This window comes from Mustela nigripes, chromosome 6, assembly GCF_022355385.1.
Source record: "Mustela nigripes isolate SB6536 chromosome 6, MUSNIG.SB6536, whole genome shotgun sequence".
Lineage (NCBI taxonomy): Eukaryota > Metazoa > Chordata > Mammalia > Carnivora > Mustelidae > Mustela > Mustela nigripes.
In genome coordinates, this window is record NC_081562.1 from 107,154,069 (window position 1) to 107,178,068 (window position 24,000).

At 45.8% G+C, this 24,000-nt stretch overlaps 1 protein-coding gene across 10 annotated transcripts in view; it reads right to left on the minus strand.

Annotated features, from left to right (window-relative positions):
- The window catches only part of ADA2 (adenosine deaminase 2), a 45,311-nt gene extending 22,892 nt beyond the window's left edge, over positions 1–22,419 (minus strand). For 8 of the 10 annotated variants that reach the window (XR_009404882.1, XR_009404881.1, XM_059403924.1 and 5 more), the window contains exons 1-5: positions 16,122–16,228; positions 15,340–15,511; positions 11,577–11,906; positions 10,382–10,607; positions 8,492–8,702 (exon numbers count right to left, since the gene is read on the minus strand). Coding sequence is in view for 8 of the 10 variants with exons in the window: in XM_059403924.1 (XP_059259907.1) it covers positions 8,492–8,702; positions 10,382–10,607; positions 11,577–11,892 (753 nt within the window). In the remaining 2 variants the exon portion in view is untranslated. Of the gene's footprint in view, positions 1–8,491; positions 8,703–10,381; positions 10,608–11,576; positions 11,907–15,339; positions 15,512–16,121; positions 16,229–22,294 lie in introns of those variants that run through there. The other 2 variants (XM_059403922.1, XM_059403921.1) reach the window with 2 other exon arrangements.
- Positions 22,420–24,000: the final 1,581 nt, after the last annotated feature.

The window sequence follows — 24,000 nt, forward strand, 5'->3', positions numbered from 1 at the left end:
GCTCTGCTCATTGCCCAGCCAGTCACTTGCTCACTCTCGCCAGCCCACAAGGCCTCCCTTTTCCCTCCTACCTGTACCCCGAGGTGTTGCCTTCTGTCTTGGGGCAGCCTCCCCAGCACCCTCTTCTCCCCAGGCCCACAGAGCAGCCTCTTGGCTCTTTTTCACCTCCAGGGGTCCTATTTTGCAGCCTGGCTTGGGGGAAGTGGGGTGGATGGGCAGCTCTTTCTAGCCCCTTCTCTTGGCCCCATTGGCCTTGGCTCTTTGGTTTCCTCTGCTGCTGCCCCAGTGAAGCCTGGCCTCTCACGCAATCCGCCACAAGGCTGCCTCAGCCAACTGGGCTTGGTAATGGCAGGTGGGCCTTCCCTGACTGCTTGGCCTAGGAGTGGACATTCTCAGGCTTACTGAAGGTTAGAGCTGAGCTGCCAGAACTTTCCAGAGGACAGAATCTTAGAAACTGCTAACTCAGTATCTAGTATAGCCTGTTACTACTATTAATATTGTTACCAAAGGGGATCAGAGTATGCCACCCTAAAATACGCTCCTTTTGCATAAGGATTACTTTGAGTGGAAAGCAATTAAGCAGCAAACACAGAGCTCTTTGCCCTCCTCCTATCTGCCTACAGGCAGGACCAACAGTTGCTGGTGAAGGTGCTCCCCCTCCTATCTCCCATACCAGAAGAACAAGGCTTATCACTGGAGACAGAAGGTCAGCACCTAGAGGAGTCTGCATAAGCAAACCTTACTATTATAACCCTTATCTTCTATGAGTGTCCCCCATATATTTCCCTCACCACAATTTACTGCCCCAGAAACCCAAACCCCTTTTCCTTTGTATTATCATTTCTCCACAATTTATCACCACTGGTTAAAATCATGTATAAGCTTCTGTTCTACCCACTTCTTTGGGTCTCACTTTTTTCTACAAGACCTCCATGCACACAAAAATTAAACCTTAACATCAAATACAATGTGTATGACTTTTCTCCTGTTAATGTGGCTTTTGTCAGTTTAATTTGCAGACCCCCAAAACAGAACCTTAAGAGGGTAAAGGAAAGTTACTTTCATCCTCTCCTCAAGCATTTTTTATTTTATTATTATTTTTAAAAGATATTATTAATTTATTTGACAGAGAGACACAGCGAGAGAGGGAACACAAGCAGATGGAGTGGAAGAGAGAGAAGCAGGCTTCTGGCTGAGCAGGGAGCCCAATGCAGGGCTAGATCCCAGGACCCCAGGACCATGACTGGAGCTGAAGGCCTAACAACTAAGCTACCCAGGCGACCCTTACCAAGGATTTTTTAAAAGAGAACTCTTCCTGCCGCTGATCAAAGCTTCAACATGGGGCACCTGGGTGGCTCAGTGAGTTAAGCCTCTGCCTTTGGCTCAGGTCATGATCTCAGGGTTTTAGGATCAAGCCCCAAATTGGGCTCTCTGCTCAGCAGGGAGTCTGCTTCCCCCTCTTTCTCTGCCTACTTGTGATCTCTCTCTCTGTCAAATAAATAATATCTTTTTAAAAAAGAAAACAAAAGCTTCAACAAACTTCCAGGTGCTCTGTTAGAATCTTCACATCTTTGATGCTCAAAGAACCTATATCCCGTACCCCAGCAGTACTCAAAGTGTAGTAAGGGAACCCCTGTGGGTCCCGTAGACTTTTCTAGGCAATCTGCAAAATTAAAAACTCTTTTTATAAAAGTTTTAACATATTATGTCTTTTTCATTCTCATTCTCTCACGAGTGCGCATAAATTTTCTGGAAGTTGTATCATATGTGACAATATTTCTCTGACAAATAATGGGTTATGTGCTTGTGCAGTCTTGTGTTTTGAAATTTTCTCAGTTAAATTTTTAACACAGGCTGGATTATACAGCAAAGAGTAGATATAATCCATATAAACAAAGTTCTTCGGGATCCTCCAAAATTTTTGAGTGTCAAATTTTGAGAACAATGCATTAAACAAACCGAGATTGATACTCGAAGTTGTCTTGGCATTCTCCAGCTGATTTGCAGAAGGGCAGAACAGAATTCTTCCTCATGCCTTGACTGCTGTGTCATTACTGAGTCACCTGCCCAGACACACCCACAGGATTCTAAACCGATGACAGGGAGGATCCGGGTCCAGGTCCTTTGGCTCTTTCCACCTCCCCTCCCACAGCACCAGAGTAGGAGCTCCACAAATAAGCATTAACTTAGGAAAAACACTCTCTGCTTGGAGTTCCAAAAGTACTAAACCCCAGGCAGCACGTTTTTAGAGAAGGGATGAATAGTTGGAGATTGGAGGGGTGGCCAGTAGAGTCTAGAGTTGGTAGAGTCTTTTTTTTTTTAAAGATTTTATTTATTTATTTGACAGAGAGAGATCACAAGTAGGCAGAGAGGCAGGCAGAGAGAGAGGAGGAAGCAGGCTCCCTGCTGAGCAGAGAGTCAGATGCGGGGCTCGATCCCAGGACCCTGAGATCATGACCTGAGCCGAAGGCAGCGGCTTAACCCACTGAGCCACCCAGGCGCCCCTAGAGTTGGTAGAGTCTTGATCGCAGAACAGAAGGGAAACAAACGAACCTTAAAAAAAAAAAAAAAAAGACAAAGGACAATTCTGTCTAAAAGAAGATACTTGGCATATGAAAAAAGTAGGTACAGATATGCAAATGAAACACCAGAGGCATGATGGGGGTTTGTATATGGCCACAGTTTCAAGCCATCAATTCTGTCATTCCAGCACTTACTGCTGGAGAATCTGGGCCACCTGCATTGCAGGGTTCCAATCCCACTGCCAGTTCCCATAGCATGGAGAGACTCGAAGATGGAATCTGGCCCCTGGGGCTATAGATGCCAAGCCCTTGTCTCTTGGTGTCTCACTCAGTAAATCACAACTGGGGCTGCCCAGGGCCTTGTGCTCCTGGGCCTCTGGCTGAGAAACTGTGGACTTTACAGAAGCACCCAGGGCAAGATCTGAATGCTCAAGAGCACCCCCATTTCATGGAGCAAGAGACCTTTTTCATGGGGAGACCTGCAACTCCTCACAGCCTCACAGCCATTCCACTACCCATTAAACGGTTACAACACAGCTGCTAAGCCAGGCACTCAAGGAAAGTTCTCACCTAGTTAGGGGGCTCTGGGCAGCCTTCTGGGTTGGGGCTCCCAGTGGAGGTATGTTTTGCCCCAGTAAATCATACCTCCCAGGGTCGCTACAAGGATCAAATGAGTTAATATTTGTAGAGCACTCAGAAATTGCAACTATGAGGGCGCCTGGCTGGCTCAGCCCGAAGAGCATGTGACTCTTCGCGCCCCCCACTGGGTGTAGAGATGACTTAAAAAGATAAATGAAAACTTTTCAAAAAAAGATAATTATTAATAATAATGTTACTATTACCAATCTTATTATTATCACCAGATACAGAAAAACAACTAAAAAATCTGCAGTTACCCTAGGAAGATGAATTAATATCTAAGAATTTAACAATTAGTAAGTACAAGTAGGTGGTGGGAGTCATTGACCTAAGACCATGTGATACAAAGCTGCTATATCCATATACTAAGCCCCCTTGAGTTGAAAACACTGGATTCAATGTAGATTATGATCTCCATTTTCATTATAGTTCATTTTTTTAAGATTTTATTTATTTATTTGACAGAGAGAGAGCAAGAGAGCACAAGCAGGGGAAGTAGCAGAGGGAGAAGGAGAAGCAGGCTTCCCAATAAGCAGGGAGCCCGACAGGAGGCTCAATCCCAGAACTCTGGGATCATGACCTGGGCCAAAGTTAGTTGCTTAACCAACTGAGCCACCCAGGCACCCCATGTTCATTATAATTTAATTGTGAAACTATAAAGTTGGCTATTTATACAAGCCAATATAAGATTACAAAATTTTATTGTCTGTGATATCGTGGAATTATAGAATTTTGAAGCTGGAAGGAACCGAAGGGAAATGTGAGATTGGACAGTTGCTCAAAGTCACACAATTAGTTTGTATCAGACCAGAAGCCAGGACTCAGAATTTCTAACTCTCAACACAACTGGAACACCATGCATTTCACCTGCATTAACTGAGCTTCTATTATGTGCCAGGTAATGCGAACAGCCTTATATAATCATCTCCTTTAATCTTCAAAACCACACTATCAGGTAGTATTCACTTTACAGGTGAGGATTTTGAGGCTGAGAAAGGTCAAGACGAATTTCAGAACCTTGCTGACCCTCAGTGTCTCCTGTCACCAAAGCAGCCCCTGTCTTTACCTTTATACTCCAGTGGCAGGTAGGGGTCTCAGTGTCTCAGCTCTGGGACACATTAGAACCTGGGGGAGGGAGATGCCTGGGTTTCACCCTGGACTAATTATATCAGAATCTCTGAGATCAAAGCTGGTTATTTTTATTTTAACCTCCCCCTAATGTACAATGAACAGCTAGGGTTAAGATCTACAGTGTTTGTGGACTTGACAGAGAAGAAAATGCTTGATTACAGCATAGTAGGATAAGTGCTATCATCAAGGGAAGCCGTTAAGGTGGTCCCCCCAACCTCGCTTGTCAATATTCTCACAGAGTCACACCAGTAACGTCACTTCAGCAACAAGCCAGGTGGGAATTTTCAATGGACGATCTGCCAAGAATCCAGGAAAAACCCCAGAGTGGGGGCGGGAGTGGGTAGGGGAAGCCTGCCTGAATAGTGTTGGTTGTACAAGGGACAGTATCCAAGAAAACGTCTGAGGATGACCATCGTGGGTTCTCTAGGCCACTGACACGTCTCTCTCCTAAGACCTCCTGTCAGGAAGTGCCAGCAGGGCAATCTCCTGTTGATAATCCTCTGGGGTCTCACACCAGCTCCACTCTGAAGCCTGGCCGGGACCCAGTCTGGGCCTCCGATTCTGGCAGTGGGGGAAGGGACTGGAGCCCAGGAGATAAGACCCGCCTAGCAACTGTTGCTAGAGGCAAGTAGCCTTTGTTATCAAGCATTAGTAACACAATAGGAGGCTGAGCAGCCAGGATAGTCCATCAACATCATCCCAGGCCCTGAATTAGCCCCAGAAGCTAGAAGGGGGAGGTTGTGCGGCTCAGCAAAAGGATTCCCGTGCAGACGGTTTTTAGTTGTTAATGTGCTGACGGCTCCCCCTACTCTGGCTAATGGGGGCATTAAGGCAGAGACTCTATTGCAAGAGGCCTTTGTTCCAGGGTCAGAGCAGAACAAATGGTCAAATCCCATCCCCCTCAGCCTCTCCAGAATCCCAAATCCCAACCTTCTAGGATGGTGGGGGTGGGCAGAGAGGGAGGAGAGGTTAGGGGCTAGTCAGGGTCCCCACGTGAAATGCCCCCAGAGCCCACTCCTCCGCGGGGTAAGGAGAAAACAGTCCAGCCGAAAAAGGGGAGGGATGAGACAGGAAACTATTGGCTTCCCTCCAGTTTCTCAGCATCTTCCCCTAAATGCTTCCCCACCGAGCTCAAGATGAAAGTCACAGCCCTCAAAGCGACCAACACCCAAAGCCTCTGCGATTTCCCCCTCCCCCTCCCTCCTCTGCCCTCCGCCCCCAAAGGCACCCAGGGCTCTGACAGGATTGAAGGGCTATCTCCCCGGTGCTCCACACTGGGAAAGCCTCCGGGATTGCGCAACAGGAAGTGGTCCCCCCAGCAGGGGCCAGCACCGCTCTGGGTGAAGCATCCGCTCAGCCAATCCCAGGGGCTCTCTATCCCCTGCGGAAGGGCGAGACTGGAAGCCGCATGCCCTCTCTGGCAGTTCCTTTTGAGCTGGAGCATGGGTCCCTCAATGCTCACGAAATCCAGCGCCCTGGCCTCTGTCTAGTCACTCCTTACCACCAACACAATTTTGGCCGAGCTCTCTGACCTTCCCGAGCCTCAGTTTCCACGTCCATAAAACGCAAGCTCGCTATGCAGCTCAAATGCTTTGTAAAGGTCAAGGCGAAGACGGCCTTTGCTACAAGTGCGGTCTGGGTCAGATCATCTGCATTAGAATCATCGGGAGGAGGGGAAGCGCTAGTTAATTCTGCGGCTTCCCGGCCCTACTCAAGAGCACAGAACTAGAATCCCGGCAGGCTGGGGCCCAAGGCGAATTTTAAAGAGCACATCCAGATGATTCATCTGAACAGCCAAGTTTGAGGACCATCATCAGCAAGCATCACTATCACTACTGGTGCCTCTTAGCAACCTAAGATGTGGTGCCGGTCTGAAATATCTCACAGTCCGACATAAATAACGGGGCAACAGATGCTGGTGCCGGAAATCCACATTTCTAGGAGGCAAAGAGGGAGATGTGGGCTGCCACAGTCCCGGGTCAGGGGCGAAGGAGGGGTTGGCGGACTTAAGAACCAGTTTCAGTGGAACCCAGAGGAGAGGACAGGGCTTAGATGGGGGTGGAGCGGATGCTTGGAGAGAAAAGGATTTTCCAGGCCCAAACCTGGCAATAAATTGTTTTGAGAGGTGCAATTTCTTCTACCCCACACAGTCCAGGCCCAATGCCAGCTCCTCTCTTTTAGAAATTCTTCTCTTTATAGATGGATAGACCCTGGCTTCCTGTAAAAGGATCCTTTGTCTCCAGGTCTTATCTACTTGGCTCACAAAACTGAGGAAAGCTCTACTGAGGGACAAAGGTCAGCCCCTCTCCCACTTCCCAAAAACTGTCCTCAGAGCTTTCACTACCAAACAATGCAGTCAGATCCCAATGGTGATAGGCACCCTTAGCTAAGTGCCAACTCTTCCCAGCCCTCCCAGGCTGGCCTTGAGCTAAGCTCAAGGATTATATTAACATATCTCAGGAGAAGGGTGGGTCAGTCCTGAGAGTTGAGCCTTGAGGAAACTTGGTCACCAATGAAGGGAAAGGAAGCCTGGACCCACAAACTGGAATTACTGGTTCTTGAGACAGGCATATACTTCATCAGAGGGTCCTTGATCATTCTAGATCAAACTGGGGGAGTAAAATCAATTTAGGAGTCCCAACAAGAATTAAAAATTTTTTAGAATGCAAAAATACCAGAATCTCTGTACATTGCATTGTTTCCTAAAATATTTTATAGATACATACGGATACATGTGGAAACACTATATAAATAAAGTCAACTTATTGTAGCACTTTCTCCCCCCTCCTGGCAAAAGGGTGATAATTTTCATCAGATTTTCCAAAGATTAAGTACGCTATTACGGACTCCCTTAAATTCTCAGAGCCCAGGGACAATAGGGCTCCCCACTCCACTCACCAACATCCTTCTGGCTATACCTTGGCTTCAGGAAAGGCTAAGAATTACCCTCAAGGAGAGAGAACTTGCTGGTCAAGAAGGGAGTCTAATCTAATTGAGAGTTTTCTCTGAAAACCAGCACTCTGACTTTCTTGTTTATTCTTCTGTCTTTTATGAATTTGGTCAATGTGTTTTGGTCCTCTGGAGCTCTGCCACTTCTGAGTGTACAAACAATAACATTTCTGAGCCTATAAAGACCATGGAATATGGTAACAAAGCCAAAATGCCACCCTGTGGATTTTTCCACAAACTTGAAGGTTAGTCACCAAGGCGTTGATATGCTCAACAAATACTTCAGAGAATAAGCAGACTAGTTAGGATACCATATAGGGGAGAGCTCTACACAAAGGTCACATTCCCCAAACCACTTAAAATATTTAACCAGCTCAAACTCTTGGTGAGCGCACCAAATGGAACGTTCAGAAATCCTGCCTACTCCCAAAATACCCAAATCCCTCCCACAAATAGTCTTCAGGGAAGTTCTGTCCAACAGACATCGCAAAAGAATGGTCCAGTAGCATCTGATCACCTGGGGCTGCTCTCCTCAACGATGTGTCCCCTAATGTGGAGACCATCCTCGTTCTCTCCTTCTACAATGGCTCCTTCTCAGCCCACTTCATGAACTTTCCATCCTATTTTTGTTTGTTGGGCCCCTTTCTTGACCCACTCCTCTTTTCAACTCACAGCTTCTGTGGGAAACTCACCCCTCTGACAGTTTGAAGAATTACCTTTCTGCAGACAAATGTTAAACATCTGTTTCCAGGCTAGAACTCTCCTCCGGGCTCCACAGTCATATTTCACCATTTCCCAGACATCTTCACAGGATTATCTCATAGACCCCTCCAATTCTACAGGTTCAAAACCAAAATTTCTATTCTCCCTCCCCATCCTGCTTGTCCTCTTACTTCCCCTATCTCCATCAATGTCACCACCAGTCAACTCAACTCAAGTTCAACACCAGCAAGTGGCTCTAGAGCTTCACCCCAACACGGTCAGTCAGGAAGACCTCTAGAGTCCTCCTCATTGCTCCTGCTCCCCCAGCCTTGTTATCTCATACCTGCTATTGCCCCACTCTCCCAGTCTCTGTCCCCAACTCTCTCAGCCCGCAACCCTCTCATTGTGATCTGTTCTCCCCAGTGCTACCAGGGTGATCCATTTGCCAGACCCATCAGCTGTCCCAGGACCAAGAATGTAGTCTTGAGCGACTCTGGGAAGCTAAATTTTGATAGTCAAGCCAGAGCAGAGCAAAGAGTTGGGCTCACCGGGAGCAGCATGGCTCTGAGCTCCAGGTAGAGCACATTGTCCTGGTAGAACTCCTCTAGAGCCTGGAAAATATAGTCTCTGAACACCGGTGCATAGTGGACAAGGCCAGAGATTGTGAAGAAGATGCTTTGAAACTTGGACCAGACGATATTTTGGTTTGCATAATCCACCTCTGGGTTCTCGGTCATCAGCGTGAAATTCCTTAGCAGTCTGCCCAAGACACAAAACCAGTAAATTGAGGAGGTATATTTCAAGCCATCAACTTCAGGCACCTGCAGGATTCTTGCCCACCTTGCTTCTCCCACCAGAAGCAAACCCAGATGCATCATAGTGAACAGTGATGAGAGGCCATGGGAAGCACCCTGGGTTCTCTCATTGAACCCCTCCCTGAGACCTACTTTGTGCTCCTCAGGACCCAGCTCAGGTGGGATGTTTCCACTAACCAGGTTCTCCTGCTCCCTTCTGCATGCTTAGCCAGTCTGACCCCACTGTACTTCTATTCTAGACCAACCTCTCTTTGGGGGGGCAGTGTGTTATACATGGAATTATACACCCTAAAATCTGTATGTTGAAATCCTAACCCTCAATGTGACTATATTTGGAGATAGGGCCTTTTCAGTGGTAATGAAGGTTAAATGAGGTCATAAGGGTAGGAGCCCCATAGACTAGGACTGGCATCAAGGACACCAGTGACAGGTGTCACACACACAGGGGAAAGGCCCTGTGAGGACCCGCTATCTTCAGACCAGTGAGAAAATAAATTTGGGGGGGCATCTGGGTGGCTCAGTGGGTTAAGCCTCTGCCTTCAGCTCAGGTCATGGTCTGAGAGTCCTGCATTCGAGCCCCACATTGGGATTTCTGCTCAGCAAGTAGCCTGCTTCCACCACAACCCCCACCCCCACCTGCCTCTCTGCCTACCTGTGATCTCTGTCAAATAAATAATAGGGGCGCCTGGGTGGCTCAGAGGGTTAAAGCCTCTGCCTTTGGCTTAGGTAGTGATCCCAGGGTCCTGGGATCACCCCGCAAGGGGCTCTCTGCTCAGCAGGGAGCCTGCTTCCCTTCCTCTCTGTCTGCCTACTGTGATCTCTGTCTGTTAAATAAATAAATAAATAAATAGATATCTTTAAAAATAAATAAATAAATAAAATATTTTACAAAAAGAAAAAGAAAAGAAATTTCTGTTGTTGAAGGCACCTGGTCTGTAGTATTCTGTTATGGCAGCCCTGGCAAGCTAATACAGGAGGTAGGATGGAAATATGGGGACTACACAACCCAGGCTTTGCCCCTGAGTAGCCATGTACTAGCTCTGTGGCCTTAACCTTGAGCTTTACATTTCTTATTCGTAAAAGGAAGTAAGCTCATAAAAGCACTCTATAGATGATTCTATGCTGAAAACAGCTATTACTTATAATATCACTTTACAAGTGTGTTGGGAAGTTGCTACAAAACATTTTCAAGCTGTTTCACCCACCAATGCACTGTCATTATTCCAGGAGCTGGGAGCTTTTCATCCTTCTGGTATTAAGCTTCTAGGCAAAATTCACCTGATGCAACAATAGTGTTACTGTTAATACCTCTTACAGGTCAAATGAGATTTTAAATGAACCAGGAACTTGCTATTTGAATGCTTTTGTGAAGCAAAGTATCTTATAAAGTTAAAAGCCTCCTTATTTTTTTTTATAAACATATATTTTTATCCCCAGGGGTACAGGACTGTGAATCGCCAGGTTTACACACTTCACAGCACTCACCAAAGCACATACCCTCCCCAATGTGATTTTTTTTTAAGGTCCGATTTGCATATATGGTTTGTACCAAGGAAGACACACCCACACACCACCCACTACGTCCTAAGGCCACGTGACACATTCTTTCGGAACCACACTCACCCGTAGTCAAACTCAGTGACGTTCTGCATCTCCTTTCGATATTTCTCCAGCAAAACCCACTTTGAACACTCTGCTGGCATAGGGGTAGGGGGTGTTGGATAAGCAAATTTGAACTTCAGGGCCCCCTTCGGGGTAATACAGAAATGACAGTGAGGTCTATAGGTGACATTTTTTACCAGCCAGTTCATGCTCAGGATGCCGAAGTCATGGACATGTAAGGCAGCCCCTGGAAGGGAAGAAGGGCAGGGGATGGGGTGAAGCAAAAGAGGTGAAGTGATCCAACCCCGCATTGTATTCCCTGCTTGATGGGCAGCCTGCTTCTCCCTCTCTGCTGCTTGTGTTCTTTCACGCACACACTGTCTCTCCTGCACACATACTCTCTTTCGCTCAACTAAATAAAATCTTTTTCTTTAATAAAGACTCTATTTATTTATTCATGAGAGACACAGACAGAGAGGCAGAGGGAGAAGCAGGCTCCCCACTGAGCAGAGAGCCCGATGTGGGACTCAATCCTAGGACCCCGGGATCATGACCTGAACCAAAGGCAGAAGCTTAACCATCTAAGCCACCCAGGCACCCTCAACTAAATAAAATCTTTAAAAAATTAATGTAAATATGCTCTAGACATACCATACTAGAAATGCATTTATCCAAGATGCTCGTTCGTACCATACCCTGTTTGTTACCTTAGCCTCTGAGAAAAGGCAGAAGAGGCAAATCAAAGACATGAACGGAGCAGTAGGTCCTATGGCCCAGACACTGCCTTGTGGGTGGAGGCATCTGCTTTATCAGGAAAGACAGTAAAGCCCAGCTCCCACTCCCCACTGTCTCTCTGAGGCAGAGTCCCTTCTGAAGCTGGGCTTTTGGTAAACCAGAAGACACCTTGGATGTTTGCCAAGGAAGAACAAAGGTGCAGCGTAGCGGAGTGGGGTTCTCACTGCTCCACTTATTTATTTATTTTTATCTTATTTATCATTATTTTTTAAATAATAATGATAAATATTGGCTCCACATCCAATGTGGGGCTTGAACTCACAATCCTGAGATCAAGAGTCCCATGCTCTACGGGCTGAGCCGTCCATGTGCTCCTCCCTGCTCCATTTACAACAGCAACAGCTCCAATAACAATGCTAGTTCCAACTTTAGTTCCCCCTCCCTGCCCAGCATGTGCAAACCATCCCCTCCAAACCTCTACCTTTTGGCATCTTCTTCAGGATACTAAACACCTCACTTTTCTCGATGAGATTCTTGGCCTGGAAGAAGTGGATGCTGGGAGGGAAATTCTGGATCTTCATGGCCTGCACCACCTCAGCCTTTTTGAGAGCCATGAGCCTCTCGTTGGCCAGCTCCTCCTGCTCAGTCAGCACCAGCTGTCCCCCCAGCTGCAGCATCTTCTCTCTCATCAACAGCTGGGTCCGTGCTTCATCTATGGATATGGCTGAGCAGAAAAAAGGTATCGCCACCACCAAAAGCAGGGAGATCAGGGCGGGCCACCCCGATGGGCCACCCATGGACACTGGGATGCCTGGAAGAGGAAATTGCTCAGATGGAAACCCAACATGGCTAAAGAAGGGAGTAGATCAGTGCAAATCGACAGATTTAAGTGTCAAACTCTGATTTTCCTTCTCCCACTCTGTTCTCAGGTAACCAGGAGGCAACATACTTCTCTAAGCTCGCAGAGAAAAGACCTCCAGGTACAGACCTAAAGGGGTTTCCCAAATCATAAGTCACCATGAGCCCTCCTTGAACAAAGTAGAGCGTTTCAGTTAGTGAGACATGTTCACACATAGAGGAGTATACTGCAATCAGATTTTTAGTGTTTCACTTTTAAATATCATCAGAGAGTAAGAGCTCACAAGGCACACAAAGAACATCTCCAGCATCATAAAGGAACTTCAGGAAAAACACAAAAACAAAAACAAAAACAAAAAACAAAGAGAAACAGAGACAATGCATGAAATAAAAGTAAAATTCAAAAGAACCATACTTAATAGCCTAAGAAGGATATGAAAAGATACTGTGTCCATAAAACAACTACAGGGAATTATAAAAAATGTAATTTCTTTTATATAATGGCTTGCTGGCTCAGTCCATAGGGCATGTAACTCTTTTTTTTTTTTTTTTTAAGATTTTATTTATTTCTTTGACACAGAGAGAGAGAGATCACAAGTAGGCAGAGCAGCACAGAGAGAGCGAGGGGGAAGCAGGCTCCCTGCTGAGCAGAGAGCCCGATGCAGGGCTCGATCCCAGGACCCTGGGATTATGACCTGAGCTGAAGGCAGAGGCCCTGGGCATGTAACTCTTGATCTTGGGGTTGTGAGTTCAAGCCCCACAGTGGGCATAGAGATTACTTAAAAATTTGAAAAAAATTAGGGGCACCTTAGTGGCTCAGTTGATTGAGCAATCTGCCTTCAGCTCAGGTCATGATCCCAGCATCCGGGGATCCAGCCCCCTGTCTGGTTCCCTGCTCAGCAGGGAGTCTGCTTCTCCCTCTCCCTCTGCTGCTCCCCCTGTCTGTGCTCTCCCTCTCTCTCTCTCTATCTCTCTCTCTCTCTCAATAAATAAATAAATAAATAAATAAATAAATAAATAAATTTAAAAATAAACAGAATGAAAAACAGCTTTTAGAAATTAAAAATACAAAGGTTGAGGGGCTCCTGGGTGACACAGTTAGTTAAGTGTCTGACTCTTGTTTTCGGCTCAGTGGTGGTCTCAGGTTGTGAGAATGAACCCTATATCAGGCTCCATGCTCAGTAAGGAATCTGCTTAAGATTCTCTCTCCTGGGACACCTGGGTGGCTCAGTCATTTGAGCGTCTGCCTGCAGCTCAGGTTATGATTCCAGGGTCTGGGATCAAACCCTATATCAGACTCCTCGCTCAGGGGGCAGCCTGCTTCTCTCTCTGCTTGTTACTCCCCTGCTTGTGCTCTTGCACTGTCTCTCTGACAAAAAAATTTTTTAAATCATTAAAAAAAAAAAAGATTCTCTCTCTCTCTCCCTCTGCTCCTCCCCCCATGTTTTCTTACTCTCTCTCTCTCAAATAAATAAGTGAATAAATCTTTTTAAAAATACAAAAGCTGAAATTTTTAAAATTTCCTAGCAATATTATAAGATGGAATTGAAGACGATCTTTTTAAAATTAGGACGAAATAAGGTGCGCCTGGGTGACTCTATGGGTTAAGGCCTCTGCCTTCAGCTCGGGTCATGATCTCAGGGTCCTGGGATCAAGCCCTGCATTGGGCTCTCTGCTCAGCGGGGAGCCTGCTTCCTCCTTTCTCTCTGCCTGCCTCTCTGCCTACTTGTGATCTGTCAAATAAATAAAATCTTTAAAAAAAAAAATAAAATTAGGACAAAATAAGAAAGAAACAAATGAGGTGATTTTAACTCAGGAAACCCAATCCCAAATAACAGACATATCAGAAGAAAAAAGAAGAAATAGGAGAAAAAAATAAATAAATAGTAGAAGAAATTGGGCCAGAACAGAAGACCTAACTCTGGTTTAATGAGCTGATTTGTTGTTGAGCTCCTAGCAAAGCAGAAGCAATTGCTCAATAGCTACACCAAGATAGTCATTGTGATATTTCAGAATGGTAGCACTAAAAGCTGCTTAAAAGCTTCTAGAGAGTAGCTAGTCCAGGTTGGCAGTGAGCAAGGATTTAAGGGGAGAAGGAAAGAAACTAGCTTGTATTGGGTCTCCACATGCCAGGCACTCTACCTGGGTCATTTATGTGAATTACATTTAAGAATTACGGGGTGTCAGGCCGCCTGGATGGCTCAGTAGGTTAAGCCTCTGCCTTCAGCTCAGGTCATGATCCCAGGGTCCTGCGCCCCGCAGCATCAGTCTCTCTGCTCAGCAGGGAGCGTGCTTCCACCCCCTGCCTGCCTCTCTGCCTACTTATGATCTCTGTCTGTCAAATAAATAAGTAAAATCTTTTTTTTTTTTTTTAAAGATTTTATTCATCTATTTGACAGACAGAGATCACAAGTAGGCAGAGAGGCAGGCAGAGAGAGATGGGGAAGCAGGCTCCCCACTAAGCAGAGAGCCCGATGCGGGACTCCCTCCCAGGACCCTGGTATCATGACCTGAGCTGAAGGCAGAGGCCCTAACTCACTGAGCCACCCAGGCACCCCTAAATAAATAAAATCTTTAAAAAAAAAAAAAGAATTATGGAGTGCCTGCATGAGTCAATGAGAGGAGTATGTGACTCTTGATCTCAGGGTTGTGAGTTTAAGCCCCATGTTGGGTATAGGGATTACTTAAACAATTAACATATATAATATAATATATAAATTAATAAATATTAATCAATATCTATAATAATTAATTAATAATATATTGATATATAATATAGGTATTAATTGTTTTGCATACTTGAAAGTATGATATGGTATCCTGGAAAGAATCAAGGCTATAAACTGGAAGACCTCATGACCAGTCCCAAATTAGGATGTCTTCAACAGTGAGACTTAGGCAAACTGCTTAATGTCTATGGGTCTCAGTTTTCTCACTTGTGAAAAGGGTGAATTACACTAAATCAGTGCCTCCAAGTGGGATACCAGTATCATCAGTGATACAAAATACCACCGTTTAGGTTGAATTAAAAAATTTAAAAATAAGTTAATTGAAAGAAAAATATTAAGGAGGGGCACCTAGGTGGCTCAGTCGGTTAAGCCTCTGCCTTCAACTCCGGTCATGATCCCAGGGTCCTGGGATTGAGCCCGGCAAGGAGCTCCCTGCTCAGCAGCAAGTCTGCTTCCCCCTCTCCTACTCCCCCTGCTGTGCTCTCTCTCTCTCTCTGGCTCACTCCTTCTCTCAAATAAATAAATACAATCTTTTTTTTTTTTTTTTAATAGAAAGATATTAAGTAAAGAGAGCTGCAGAGATATGACGAAGGTGAAAAGCTTGCTAATCATTGAAATACAATATATCCCAGATTCTTTGCAGGGCTATTGACTTACTCTAAGCTACACCAGACACCAAGAGGGAATTTTCAGAAGGAACAGGATACTATTTACTCTTGTGCCACAGCTATGGCAGGTGTACCATCCTAATCAGAGAGCTGGACTTTAGAAGAACCCTGCAACTTCATGAAGTCTTTGAATCTCTCTTCAGACCAGTGTTTGCCAACAGCTAAAAGAGAAGAATGACATATATGTCACTGTCCCATCCATCCCATGCTGTGTCCTCCAATCAATGGCCCCAGCCCCTTGTCCCTCTTTCCTTACTGACATGTAGCAGAGGCCACTAAGTACCACAGCCTCCAATTCTGCCATCTCCACAGACCCCAGAAGCAGTTGTGTGGCCCAGCATTCCAGGACTTTTCTTGGCCTGACAGACAAAAGCTTATCTAACACCGGTCCTGGCCAAGGCTGACTGAGCATCACGAAAAGTCATCTCTAGAACACTTGTCACTAAATTTACTCCATCTCTCTCCTCATGAAAAGTGTCTTTTACCTTTAAAAGAAGGTGCATGAAGACACTATAGTTTGTCCCCAGGGTAAGAACAAAGAAATAGACCATGTGCCTCTAGGACTCCAAGTCAGTGTCCTGGGGTCCACAACCATTTCAAAAGCCTATTGTGGGGCCAGGCTATGCCATTCCTCCCCTCTGGAAGGCACAGGCCCACTTGCAGTGGGGGCAGGGAGGGCAGCCAGCTGGGAAACAGAGCCCAAGTGCCAGCGTCCCTACTCCCTACCGTAACCTCATGAAATAGACCCCCACCCCAGGGGATCCCAGGTACCTCAGAGCAGCTCCAGAAACTGCAGACTGTTTGCTGAGTCCCCCGACAGCTGTGTCACAAGCACCAGAAAAGCTCACCATCCTGTTTTCACTTCCTGTCAGGGCAGGTTTCACTTCCTCCCGCCTCACATTGCTCAGGCCTCCAGAGAGAGGCAAGGAAGGCAGGGTCTGGCTGAGCTGAGGCAGCAAGGAGGCCTGAGAATATGCATTTACGTGCGTGTGTGTCCATGTGCACACTTATGTGCTTGTGCGGTGATCTCTGTGTGTGTATGTGTGTGTGGTCACGTGTATGTGTGTGGGAGTTACAAACATCTGTGTGAGTGTACATGTGGGTTAATGCATGCAGAGGTTATGTATGTGTTTGTGAGGCAGTTATATGCATGTCTGTGTGTGTCTGTGTGTTTGTGTGAGTTTATGTGTGTGTGTAGGCTTCTGTTTGCTTGGGGGAGGATACCTGTGTATTTGTGTTTGAGGTGTCTTTGTAGGGTCCAGAGCATAGTTTTAGACAACAAGCACCACAAGGAGGCACTCCAAAATTTGCTCATAAACTTTGCAGAGAATAGCTCTCCTCTCCTCCAAATGTGGTCATGGATCCTGAAGCAACCCTCTAGACACAGGGTGAAAAGGTAGATATAAAAGAAGGTAAATACTTTAGGGGAACAATTCAGGGATCTGGGGGCGGGACCGTTGAGAAAGTAGGGAGGTGTGAGGCAAGAGCAAGGGGGCGGGGAGGACGGGCGAGAAGGCAAGAGGCAGAAGTTTCTGGAGAGAGAGCAGAGGAGGCCCAAGCCCTGACACCCCGATGCCGGAGTCAGACCTACCTTTGCACACTGGTCTGGCCTTTCACAGCTGTGTGGCCTTGGCCATGTTATTTAAACTCTCTATACTCCAATGTCCTGATCTGAAAATGGAGGTCATCAAAGTAAGGACTACACGCCGTCCACTGTGAGAATGCAGGCTAAGTGCCCCGTGCATTGTAAGTTCTCAAGAGATAGCAGCCGTTCCTACTTTTAGAAATAACTCTTGTAACATATCATCCAAGTCAAGCTAAAATAGAAGGGTCAGGACACCTGGGTGGCTCAGTGGTTAAAGCCTCTGCCTTCGGCTCAGGTCATGATCTCAGGGTCCTGGGATTGAGCCCCACATGGGGTTCCCTGCTCAGCAGGGAGCCTGCTTCCCCCCCACCCTCTCTGCCTGCCTCTCTGCCTACTTGTGATCTTTGTCTGTCAAATAAATAAATAAAATCTTAAAAAAAAAAGAAGGGTGAAACTGTACCAGTGACTTCAGCAACACACGCCTGCTCCACAAACTTGCTGAGTACCCCTCCTTCCCAGCCCCCTCTCATGGCCTTCTGCCCCACAGACACCCACAAACCCTCAGTAGTTCCACTTCTGCTGTTCCTAAACCTCTGGAACACTGGGGCCCCTGGCCATCATCTTCTCCAAAAAGTAAAAAGGTCATCTGTTTCATAAACAAGAAGAAATTCAAAAGTGAAAATACAGAAGAACTAGCAATTCCCTCATCACAAGTTCAAGATTAATTTGTTTACAAGTCCGTGAAAACAGAAGAAACAAACAAGTGGTAAAGACAGATCAAACTGACCTACGGAAGGATAGGAAGGAAAAAAATCACCAATTTGAACATAAATCATTAGAATTTGTTTTTTTAAGATTGTATTTGTTTATTTGACAGAGAGAAAGCACAAGCAGAGGGATGGGCAGGAGAGGGAGAAGCAGGCTCCCAACCAAGCAGGGAGACCCATGGGGGACTTGATTCCAGGATCTGGGATCATGACGTGATCCCAGATCACGTCACCTAACCAACTGAGCCACCCAAGCACCCTAGAAGATTTTTTAAGATACCAGAGCAAAACTAAGATAACGCTTTTCTTTCCAAAACCTTTGGTTAAATATAAGACCTAATGTTCACATCTCAAAGGATTGGCTCTGGAGACTCCCGGCTCATGACTTGGCAGGGAAGGGCAGAAAGCCAGGGGACGGCTGTGGGTCTTGAGGCTGAGGTTACTGCCTCAGGCAGAAGCTGTTTGGACCAGGGGAGTGGAGGCCCCAGCTATTGAGACAGAAGCAGAGGGGGGAATGGCTGGGACCGCACGCCTGGACACAGGATCAGAAACAATGAACTGAACAAGGAGACTCATCAGCGGAACCTGCAAACCTCTTGGCCTTCTGAGCCACCAGCCTCTTTGCGGCTGTGGCAGTAAGCACGAGTAGCAGAAGAGGTGTGCCATCTGACGACAGCACGCCCTGGTGTAAAAGGGTGAGGCCGTTCTGGAAGAAAATTCTGCCAAGCGCAGAGATCATAAAATGTAGAATAGGGCTCTGCTATTTATGCTTTATTGAAGACAACCATCAGAAGCAGAGCTGGCCTTGTTTCAGAATCTGAAAAATCTACAGGGCAGAAAAAGGGGACCCAAGCATCTTTTGGTGATTTCAAAGCTTAACCTAAATGGATGAAGTCTGAAAGGACAGGCAGGTTATGACCCCAAAACTGGAGACAGGAGAGGTTTTTAGAATTAAAGATGGTGTATGGCTAACACAAATTTTTGAGAGGTATTTTCTTTTCTTTTCTTTCTTTCTTTTTTTGTTTTTTAAATTTTATTTATTTATTTGACAGAGAGAGAGAGAGAGAGAGAACACAAGCACAGGGAGAGGGAGAAGGAGAAGCAGGCTTTCCTCAGAGTGGGGTTTAATCCCAGGACCCTAGGATCATGACCTGAGCCAAAGGCACATGCTTAACAACTGAGCCACCCAGGTGCCCATGAGAGGTATTTTCTTTAAAACATTGTTTTGTCCCCTCAATACCATGAATTATATGTCATTGCTACATGTAACCTACAGCAAACTATAGGAGCGTTACCTACAGTGGAAGGTTTACAGTGCTGATTATACCACTTCTAGAGAAGATAAATAAGGTTCTCTGATCCCAGAGTTTAGAAAAATGAAATACTAATTGCTAAAGTTTATTGAGAATTATATATATTTACTAATCTAATTCTTGCAGTGATCTTATAAATTGCTACCTCTCCTTGACAAGTGAGGGCACTGAAACACCGGGGTGGGGGTGGGGAGGTTGCTAACTTGCTCAAGGTCCCACAGCTGGACTTGGAAGTTCCCACCTACAGCCTTCCCTGGCAGCAAGGAAACAGGAGGTCTTCAGGGTGATGGAGAGCCACTGGTGTGGGGGAGTGCCCCTCAAGACAGAAGGGCAGATCCCTGGAGGAGAGCCCAATTCCCAAAGATGGGACACAGAAACAGATATTATCAGGCATAACATGATTTTTCTAGATACTGGGAGCTTGTGCTTTTAATAACCAAAGTTTTTCAGGAAGCAAAAAATTAGCTCTTTCAAGGAATTGTTGTGTGACAGATTTTACTTATTTATGTGACAGAGAGATCACAAGTAGGCAGAGAGGCAGGCAGAGAGAGGGGGGAATCAGGCTCCCTGCTGACCAGAGAGCCTGATGTGGGGCTCCATTCCAGGACCCTGAGACATCATGACCTGAGCCGAAGGCAGAGGCTTAACCTACTGAGCCACCCAGGCACCCCCCACCAAAAAAATTCTTAACATCTATGAGCTTAATGCCTTTATCTCCAATAAGGGAAGAATAACATGTTCTTCCTAAGTTTTTTACCAAGTAAGTTTGTGTGTGTATGTTAAATAATACAATAATACACATAAAAATATCTCTCTCACTTTTTTTTTTTTTTTAGGGAGAGAAAGTGCACAAGAGGTGGAAGAGGCAGAGGGAGAGAGAATCTTAAACAGGCTCCATGGTCAGCGTGGAGCCCCACATGGGGCTCAATCTCACGACCCTGGGATCATGACCTGAGCTGAAATCAACCCTGGGATCATCCCACGACTAAGCCAGTCAGGCCCACCCAAACTAGACCCTTTAAACACAAAGACAAAATCCATAGAGCTACAGACATTCTTTCCCAACTCTGTTTAGAAGATCACTGCAGATTTCTTTGGGGGAAGAGAAACAGTTTCTAACCTACTTAAGGAAGGCGTACCCTACTAAAAATGAAGATAATATTGAAATTTTACACACTTAACAAGACTTTTCCCCTACTAGTCTCCCTGACATCAGCAACCAGCTTCATACCCACAGTGAAGAAAAGAGAAAAGCCTTCCGCTGGGGCCTTCACCAGCCCCTGACAATAGCCCTATAGATACAGACAGGGACTTGCCAGATCACTTTATAGCACAAGGCATGGCCAACAACCACCCCTCCCCCAAATACACAGAGCTTGTAGCATCCTTTTATTACCCCACTCATTTTTTTTTTAATATTTTATTTACTCATTTGAGAGGGAAAGAGACAGTGACAGAGAACAGAGCAGGAGAAGAGGGAGAAGCAGGTTCCCTGCTCAAAAGGGTCCTGGCCCTGGGATCATGACCTGAGTTGAAGGCAGAGGCTTAACCAACTGAGCCACCAGGTGCCCCTACCCCACCTAGCCCACTCTTAAATATAAGCAGACATCCAGGAGCTGCTACACTTGAGATATGCTATTTTATGACAGAGCAAAAAGTATCTTGAAGGAAAGAGAATGGGAGAGAGAAGAAAACTCCATCTAATATATTAGTCTTGGAGAGGTAAGAGAAGATGTCATACCTATAAAACAAGGACAGGATGTTATAAAGAAGGGAGAGTCAAAGAGTGAAAACTCAATTCCACACAAATAATGGAAAGTAAGAATGAAAAACTACAGAAAAGTTGAATGATAAAGTTAACATCTTCCAGAAGGCAGAACAAAAAGACAAAGAAAAGAAAAAGTGGAAGGGAAAGATTTATTTATTTATTATTATTATTATTATTATTAAAATTTATTTATTTGAGAAAGTGAGAGCATGAGTGGAGGGGCAGAGGGAGAAGGAGAAGCAGACCCCCCACTGAACAGGGGGCCTGACACAAGACTTGATCCAGGGACCCTGGGATCATGACCCGAGTCAAAGGCAAATGCTTAAACGACTGAGCCACCCAGGCACCCCAGGAAAGGATTTTTTTTTAAAGTATAAACAGTTGAAAAAAATCAAAGGTATGAAAACATCATGTTCCAGAAACAGAAAACAGAGCAGAGAAATGCCAAAGAAATAATTCAAGAAAATATCTTAGAACAGAGAGACAGGTGAATCTAGACTCAAAGGGTCCTTGGAAGGCCCACAAGATAGCTGAAAATGAACCTGGGCAAGGCCATGGTGGTGAGAGTGCAGAACACTGGGGACAAAGTAAAGAAATCCACCTCATCTAAAAAAAGAGGGTTGGGGGTTCCTGGGTGGCTCTGTGGTTAAGCATCTGCCTTCCGCTCAGGCCATGATCCCAGAGTCCTGGGATCAAGCCCCACGTTGGGCTCCCTGCTCAGCGGGAAGCCTGCTTCTCCCTCTTCCACTCCCCATGCTTGTGTTCCCTCTCTCGCTGTGTCTTTGTCAAATAAATAAATAAAATCTTAAAAAAATAAAAATAAAACAAGAGGGTGAACCAGAGAAAAGTAATTCAGGGGACCCGGGAGACCAAGATCCAACACAAGAGGAGTTTCAGAGAAGAGAATCTGGGGATGACTAAAGGGAAAAGACAGAAAACTAAGTTAAAAACAAAAAACAGTGACTAACTCCATAAAACACAAAATTGTGGTGACAGGGGAGAGTTATCACAGTGAACCACACAGCTTAGCCGTGTCTAAACAGGATCCCTAAGACAGCCCTGAACATAGAGCTGACAAAATCATATAAATCCATCAGGATGATGGAGGGATAGAAAAATTAGGGTGTGGTGGTAGAAGTAGAGGGAAAGCTGAGAGAGACGAAACTTTCTGGAGCAGGAAGCCTGCCGCTCACGCCTAAAACAGAATAAATCAAGAAGGGGAGCAGTAGAAACAGTTATGAGGGGTATGGAGGAAGATGCCAAACGATTCGGCTGAAAGGCCTGAAGAGCACAGCCTCTGGAGAGCACGGAATGACTGGCGTGGGGGCTGCAAGGGAGGCGTGAGTCTAAAACATTCTGACTCCTGAACCAGGGGTGGGAGTGCATGGCCCTAGTCTTCTTCCTCTTTCTCTGGCTGCTGAGCCAGCCCGTCCAGGGACCTTGTGGAGTGGAGAAATGAGCGGTGTTGCACACAGACACACCCCAGCAGAGCTCAACAGTTCGGCACTCACCGAGGACTGGAGAATTCCTGCAGAGGACCCGTTTCAAGATTCTATGAGGCAAACTCTGAAAAGGAAGACCGAGCGATCCAATGATTCATCACTCTCCAAAGTTATTTGCTCAGTGTCTAGCTTCTCCATTCATTAGATTGCAACACTTAGTAAATATATGTTCAAAAATCATTAACATTTCAGGGGCGCCTGGGTGGCTCAGTGGGTTAAAGCCTCTGCCTTCGGCTCAGGTCATGATTCCAGGGTCCTGGGATTGAGCCCCGCATCGGGCTCTCTGCTCAGCCAGGAGCCTGCTTCCTCCTCGCTCTGCCTGCCTCTCTGCTTACTTGTGATCTCTCACTGTCAAAAAAAAAAAAAAAAAAAAAAAAAAAAAATCGTTACCATTTCTTTAGCATTTACTGTGTACCAGACACTATGCTCAAATGCACTAGCAGCAGTGGTCCTCGGGACAACTCTGCAAGGTGAGTAATCTGCCCATTTTACAGATTCTGAAGCACAGCCCAGACTCAGTGAAATATTTGTTGCCAGGCACACAGACTCCAAGGAGCATGCTCTTCCCACTCTGTTCTACTGCCTTCAGTGTTTTTTTGTTTTTTGGGGTTTTTTTTCCTAAATGTACTTACTTTTTTTCCAGCTTTACTGAAATTAACTGACAAATGACATTTGTACGTTTAATTTGTCCAACATGATGACTTGATATATACGGGTATTGTGAAATAATTGCTCTAATAAGGTTAGTTAACACATCCATCATCTCACATAGTAACCATTCGGGGGGTGTGTGTGTGTGTGTGTGTGTTAAAAACACCCAAGATTCTCCTCTTAACAACTTTAATAAATAAGACACTGCTGTTAACTATAGTCACTATGCTGTATGTCACATTCCCCAGAACTTACTCCTCTTCCTTCCATGTTACCTTGTTCCTTGCTGACTTTGCAGTACTTAACAGGATGTTGGCACATAGTAGGTGTTCAATAAATATTTATTTTTACCGCCTTTCTTGTTGGAATACAAACACTGAAAGGGATACCACGTAGAGAGAAGCCCTTAAGCTCATGTCTCATGATGTTGTGAAGAGTAACTGAGCAAACTCTGACCTCTCAAACCCAAACTCACTCATACTGACGTTTTTTACTACCTGTCCCCACAAAGCCCAATTGTCTTCCAGTTTTCCCCTCCTCATTATGTGGCACCTCCATCCACTTAATTGCTTCTGTCAAAGACCTGATTCCCCCTTAGATAAAGAGCTGGCTGACGCTGGCCACATCTCCCCTACCAAACCTTTACCAGTCCCTGCCTGGTGCCCCATCACCCGTGTCTTCCAGCTCCACCATCCCAACATGAGGCCCCAGCATCTCTCATCTGCTCTATTTCCTGAGCTTTCACTTTTGTCCCCTTTCTATTTATTTTCTAGCTCTAAAAGCACAAAATCTCAGCATGGTCCTTATGTCCCTCCCTGCTGAAAACCTTTCAAAATCTACCCCAACTCCTCTTCTTGACCCACTAGGGCCATGTTCTATCTGGTCCTGGGACTCTCTCTCCACCCTCTCCCCCACCTGCTCCCTTTTGCCCACTGACCAACCTTCCTGTAGCATTTCACATGTGGCGAACCCTTGCTTTTCTCAGACTTTTCAAGGTGATTCCCTTTGCCTGGAATGGCTGTTCCCCTTCTCTACCAGGTCCCAGTGCAAATGCTTCTGCCCAG